Consider the following 6,000-nt stretch of genomic DNA (forward strand, 5'->3'; position numbering starts at 1 on the left):
GGTAGGCTGTTAAAATCCGTGATATCAATTGGGTTTGATCGGGTAAATTTCGCATGCACTGAAAAGCTGGCAAAACCCACTGAAACTCTCGGTTTGAATGCGAAAAAATGTCCGAGCCTCACTTGATCTTGTGCTTTAAGGAACATTCTTGTAAAACTCTTTGCCATTTTTCCTGGCTTTTAGAGGGTGTTTTGTGGTTTGTGTTTTCTTCTTCTTTTTTTAAATTTTTTTTTTAATGCAACAAAGCCTAAAATGTTATTTTAAAGAAAGAAAATACGTAGGGTAGAGGGTAAAAAAAATAAGGTAAAAGGATAAAAAAAAAATCATAGGGTAAAAGGGTAAAAGGAAATAAATAGGGTAAAAAAAAAAGTCAAACCAAAAGGGGGAAGAATTCTTCCCCCAGTCCAGTCCCCCTTCTTCCCCGCGGGTTTCGCCCCCGCGCGCAGCCCGGCGGCAGGGGAGCGCCGGGGGGGTGCCTGCCCCCCCCCCCCCCTCCGGAGGCGGCGGGGGTCAGGTGCCTGCCGTGGGCTTTCCCACACGAGAAATCCCGGGGCCGCTGGTGCTCCCACCCCTCCCACTCCGGCGAAGGGTGCTGGGCGCACCCGTCCCCTCGGCGGCGGGCAGGGATGCCGGGGGGTGCGGTGCTGGGGCCAGGGCCCCCCCCCGGGGCTCTCCGACCTCCCCCATGTTGCTGCTGGACAGTTCCGGTGTGTGTGTGGGGGGGTGCACAGCTTGAGCCGAGCTTGAGGGTCCCCTCTGCTCCCGCAACCCCTTATCAATGGGGTTTTTCCCACCCCATCGGGTGGGATGGTCCCGGCTCCTCTCCCCCTCCCCGCACTGCTGCTTCGCAGATGTCAGGGTTTCAGGATTTCAGGAGCTTGGCAGGAAAAGAAAAACCTTCTATCAGGTGCTGGGAGCAGCGCGGGCTCTGAAGCCGCAGGATCAGCATCCAGGGCAGGGTGGGCATCCAACCGCCCCCTCCCAGGGGCTGGGAGCGTCGTTCCTTTGCTGTGCCCCCTCCCGTGCGGGGGTCAGAGCCCATGTGCAACCGCGTCGCCCCCCATCGCCCCCTCCACCCCGAGGGGAGCCTTGTGGGGGGGCTGGTTGTGCAGGTGAGGCGGGAGCCAGGTGCGGGACGCAGGGATCTTTTCGAGGCTGCTCGATAACGCGATAGGAGCCTGTCGCGACAGGTGACTTCAGCCTGGCTGGGGCAGAGGGGGAGGAAGAAAGGGGGAAGACCCAGGGTAACTGCTGCACAGCCGCGGCAGGATCGGGCCCCGCAGGCCCTCGCAGCTGAAGGACCAGCATCAGCCCCCCGCAGCAGATCAGGGGGGCAAGCTCGGCCCCGGGGGGACTGGCTGAAGTTGCTGCATGGCCGGTTGCATGGAGCTGTGGCCCAGCGCAGTTCGAGGCAGAGGATGAGGATGGTGGATAGGGGGTTTAGTTCTATTTTTTCTTGCTGCATTACCATTAACCTACGAGTTTTCAAACCTGTCTGAAAGCCCAGACAGCTCCGGGTTTCGGGGGGAGAAGGACCTGCGGTTTTCCAGCTTGTCCCCACCAGCAAGGTCCCCGCAGCCCGGCCAGGGAGCCGTTCCCTGGTGTTGCAGGACCCGGGTAAAGCACGTGCCTTTAGCAAGCCCCCCAGGCCTCTGCACAACCACGGAGCTGCCTGGTGCCCCCCCTAAGCCATCCCGCCCCCCTTAGAGCTCGGCAACTGCCGTGGGAAGGAGCTGGACAGGAGGCTTTGGGGGAAGGCCGCTGGCACTGCTGTTACTTCAGAGGGGACTTTGCAGAAAATCCGTACCAGGCGCTGGGGGGCCGGGAGAGACGGGAATACACCCCCAAGCCCGGGCCCATATCGAGCCACCTCGAAGCTGTACAGTGAGGGGGTGAGGGGTGGGCAGCTGCCACCGGGCCCCTCCGACAGGTCGTGTCTAAGGCAGCGCAGGCCGGGATGCAGCAGGAGTGGGGGGCACTGATATGCACCCCTACTCCTCCCGAGCAGAGCTGCGGCAGGAGTGGGGGGCACTGATCTGCACCCCTGCTGCCCCCAGGCAGAGCTGCGGCAGGAGTGGGGGGCACTGATTTGCACCCCGCTCCCCCAGGGGCCGGGATGCAGCAGGAGGGGGGGGCACTGATTTGCACCCCGCTCCCCCAGGGGCCGGGATGCAGCAGGAGTGGGGGGCATTGATTTGCACCCCGCTCCCCCGGGGGGCTCGGGCGGGAGCTCCCCTCGATGATGCTTTAAAAGGGGCCTGTCAGCTGGAGAGGAGGGGAAACGCGGCCGGAGCGCTTCCGTCGCTGGCTCCGCGTTTGTTTTTTTTTTTTTTTTTTTTTTTTCTTCTTCTTTTTATTCCGTTCAGGGGAAGAGCGACCGTAACAACAACCACAAGCACAACCACAACCACAGCCCCCACCTCCGCCGCTCCGCTCGCTCTCCCGGTCCCCCCGCAGCCGTCGGAGCCGCCCGGAGGGCTGCTCCCGGGCCGGTAACGCGGCGAGCGCCAGCGATGCCGCGGGCAGGAGCGGGACAGTGGGCAGCGCATGAGCTGGGAAGAAAGAGCAGAGAGAAAAGCCGCATCTTTTCCTCCCAGGATTTCCTACCGCCAAGAGGGGAAAACAAGGAGGAAGCAAGAATTTTACTGGGGGAGGGAGCTCAGGGAGCGAGCGGGAGCCCGTGTGTCTGTCTCCTGCCGTACACGCGAGTATTTATTGTTTTAATAATCCGTGCTTGGAGTGTCCCAAGGAGGGGAGGACTCCCCGAGGTGGGGAGAGGAGGAGGTTCGGGGGGGATGACCCTCAGCCTCGGCAGGCTGCCCTGAGGATGCGTCGGGCGGGTTAGAGCAGCCGGGCTCTGCTCCATCCCTCCCCAGCAAGGATGCTACCGGGGGACGGGGGGCCTGCCCGGGGATGCTGGTCCTCAGTGTCGAGGTGAGGGGAACACCCTCCCTCCCCACACCGTTCTTTTGCCTTTTTTTTTTTTTTTTTTTTTTTTTTTTAATTTGGAGGCTTATTGCATTTGCGGCACGCCGGCTGGGTCCTGCAGCTCCCGGGGGCCGGCGGGTGTGCGCACCGCGGTGGCGGGATGCGGGATTACCGGCAAGGGCAGTGTGAGAGGGGTGGGCTGCCCCCTCACGCGTGGGGCCAGCCGGTGACCCCCCCGCCTGCGAAGCCAGCTCCCTCGACACCCCGGCTGTGTTTCCCAGGCTGACAAGGCAGTTTGCAGCTGTAGCGCCCATCTGCGGCTCCGCAGCCATCGCGGTAGCTTCTACCCCAGGGATGAAAACCCTTCGCCCGATGGTTTGCGGGGGGAACGGCAGGACGGGAGCAGAAGTGGGTGAGAAACCCCACGGGTGAGCTTGCAGGGAGGTCGTGGAGTGGGTGAGGGGGCATCGCCAGGGCCGGGCGGTGCTGGGGGACACCTCGGAGCCCGGCTTTTACATATTCCCCTCCAGGTAAAAGTCCCACCACGGACGTGGGAGCTGCAGTGATAGGAGCTGCTCAGGCCTCCTCTTCCCTCTCCCAGAGAAACGATGCTCCACGGAACAGGGTCTCCCCAGGGTCCAACGCAGGTCTGGGCCGTGGGGGGCTGGGGGAGCAACCGACACCTCCAACTGCATCGGAATCCCTCGGGGCCTCGGATTAAAGCTGTTACATAAGTAAATTAAAAAAAAAAAATCCAACAACAGAAAACACAGCCCCAAACCTGGACGTTTATACAGAAAAAGAGCATCACAAATTCCTAATGTAAGCACCGGCCAGCTGTGTGCACTTGTAAAGTTGTTATAATCCCCCTCCTTGTTATAAACAGGAAAGTACATAATATAAAGCAACAGGCCCGCATTCACAAATACCCACCCTCCTCCCCGCGCCTGCCAACCCCCCCCTTTGTGGAGCTCGCTGCAGCACCCCCCCCCCCCACCCCGCAGCCCTGTGGCTGGGCCGGGGGTCGCTCTCTGCCCGCGCCCGGGTGGCCCGTGGCGACGCGGGGCGGGGGGGCCCGGCCGCCGCTCCCAGCCGCGACCCCGCACGGGGGACCCCCGCCACACCTGAGCTCCCCCTTCCTCGGGAACCCAGACGGTGCCTTTGCCTCCCTCCCCGCCGCAGCGGTGCCTTCTCCTCTCACCCATCCCTCTCTTTTCCTTTCTTTCCATTTTTTTTTTTTTTTTTTTTCTGCCGAGCGCCCCAGTGTCCTGCGGGGCTCCCTGCCCGCTCCTCCGCGCTCCAGCAGTGCACATCCTGCTCTGCTCTGTGTGCTTGCAGCGTCAAAGGGTGGACGTGATATTTCAAACATCAGATCAGTGCGTTTATATATTGGGTGCCCGGAAATTTTTCCAAATAAACACAGCTTGATTCGACTTGGGTGGGCAGACTTATCAACAGACTAATTCTATAAACAAATGAAGGAATAAGCTGGAGACCATTGGCTGGTACCAGCAAGACACGTGGAGAGAGCTTGGAGTTTTGTAGCAATGAAATTTTAATTAATGTGGGTGGGCTGAGAACACAAACGACTGTTTATCAGAGACAATTTATTTTCCAGTGCTAAGTCAACATATAATAGCAAACTTACAACAATTATTTAACTTTTTTTTTTTTTTTTTTTTTTTTTTAAGAGCTATGAAGCAGGGACAGAGGCAGAGCGAGCTCCTTCAGGCAGGGCTGGGATCTGAGCTCGCACAAATCGCTCCCCGGTGGACTCGCCCCAGGTTCCTGCCCTGCCCCGTCCCTTCGCTGGGCTCCGAGAGGAGCTGAGAGCCCGCGGGCCATGAGCCACCTCTACGGCAGCCCCCTCTCGCCCATGGGCAGCCCCTCCATGCTGTACCTCCCGGCCGCCCTGGGCTTTGCCCCCAGCGGGGCCATCTCCCGGCAGGACCCCCCGCAGAAGCCCCCCTACAGCTACATCGCCCTCATCGCCATGGCCATCAAAGAAGCTCCGGAGCAGAAGGTGACTCTCAGCGGCATCTACCAGTTCATCATGGACCGCTTTCCCTTCTATCACGACAACAAGCAGGGCTGGCAGAACAGCATCCGCCACAACCTCTCGCTCAACGACTGCTTCGTCAAGGTGCCGCGGGAGAAGGGACGGCCCGGCAAGGGCAGCTACTGGACCCTGGACCCCCGGTGCCTGGACATGTTCGAGAACGGCAACTACCGGCGGAGGAAGAGGAAGCCCAAAGCCCCGGGGCCGCCGGAGCCGAAGGGCGGCGCGACCCCCGCTCCCGCCGGCCCGCCGGGGCCACCCGCCCGCCCCGACGAGCCCAAAAGGGCCAAGGGGAGCGCGGGGGGGGACTCGGGCCACCAGGGGGTCCCCAAGCCGGCCGAGGGGGAAGCGCCCCCTCCCGGGACCCCCGCCGCGCCCCGGCCGCCCGCCGCCGCCGCCCCGTCGCTCAAGGGCGGCCCGAGGGGCCGCAGCTTCAGCATCGAGAGCATCCTCGCCCAGGGGCTGGGGCAGCCGCCCCCCGGGGCGGCCCTCAAGGCGGCCCGGGAGGGTCCCGGCGGCTCCCTGCTCGCCAGCGGCGGCTTCGGCCCGGCCCTCAACGCCTCCCTCACCCTGGACTCCCAGGTACACGGGAGGCTGTACCACATCGGCATCCCCTTCCTCTCCTGCTTCCCTCTCCACTTCTCCGAGGCGGTATTTAATTTCCAGTAAGTTGCCCCATAACTGTACCCCCCTGCCCCGCTCGGTGCGGCGGGGGCGCGATGGGACAGACCGGACTCAGACCTCACCAAGCGGGTAAAGACCAACACCCCACCCCCCCAAAAAAAAACCCCAACAAAAAAACCCGAAAAAAACCCCCAAACCCCACGATGTTAAAGGTGACTCAGGATTTCAGGGATTTTCAAGGCACGTCTTGCTGTGGAGATCTCCTTAGAGCTTGCCTCCCACCCCCCCGCCAGATCGACTTTTCAAGGTAAAACCAGTTTTCTTTTCCCGTGGGTGGTGAAGATAGAGGCAGGCGGTGGGGGGGTGTCCCACGCTGCCCTCCAAGCCTC

General features: G+C 61.4%; 1 protein-coding gene across 1 annotated transcript; it reads left to right on the forward strand.

The window, feature by feature from the left end:
* Positions 1–4,675: 4,675 nt before the first annotated feature.
* FOXL1 (forkhead box L1) lies at positions 4,676–5,765 on the forward strand. The gene has a single exon (XM_040615830.1). The coding sequence runs from the start codon at positions 4,772–4,774 to the stop codon at positions 5,654–5,656; it is 885 nt and encodes a 294-aa protein (XP_040471764.1). The 5' UTR covers positions 4,676–4,771; the 3' UTR covers positions 5,657–5,765.
* The last annotated feature ends 235 nt before the right edge of the window (positions 5,766–6,000 follow it).

The sequence above is a fragment of the Falco naumanni genome, chromosome 15 (assembly GCF_017639655.2).
Source record: "Falco naumanni isolate bFalNau1 chromosome 15, bFalNau1.pat, whole genome shotgun sequence".
NCBI classification, from domain to species: domain Eukaryota; kingdom Metazoa; phylum Chordata; class Aves; order Falconiformes; family Falconidae; genus Falco; species Falco naumanni.

Excerpts from the sequence above, each read along its gene's own strand:
- FOXL1 (XM_040615830.1), top strand. The coding sequence starts at position 4,772 with ATGAGCCACCTCTACGGCAGCCCCCTCTCGCCCATGGGCAGCCCCTCC.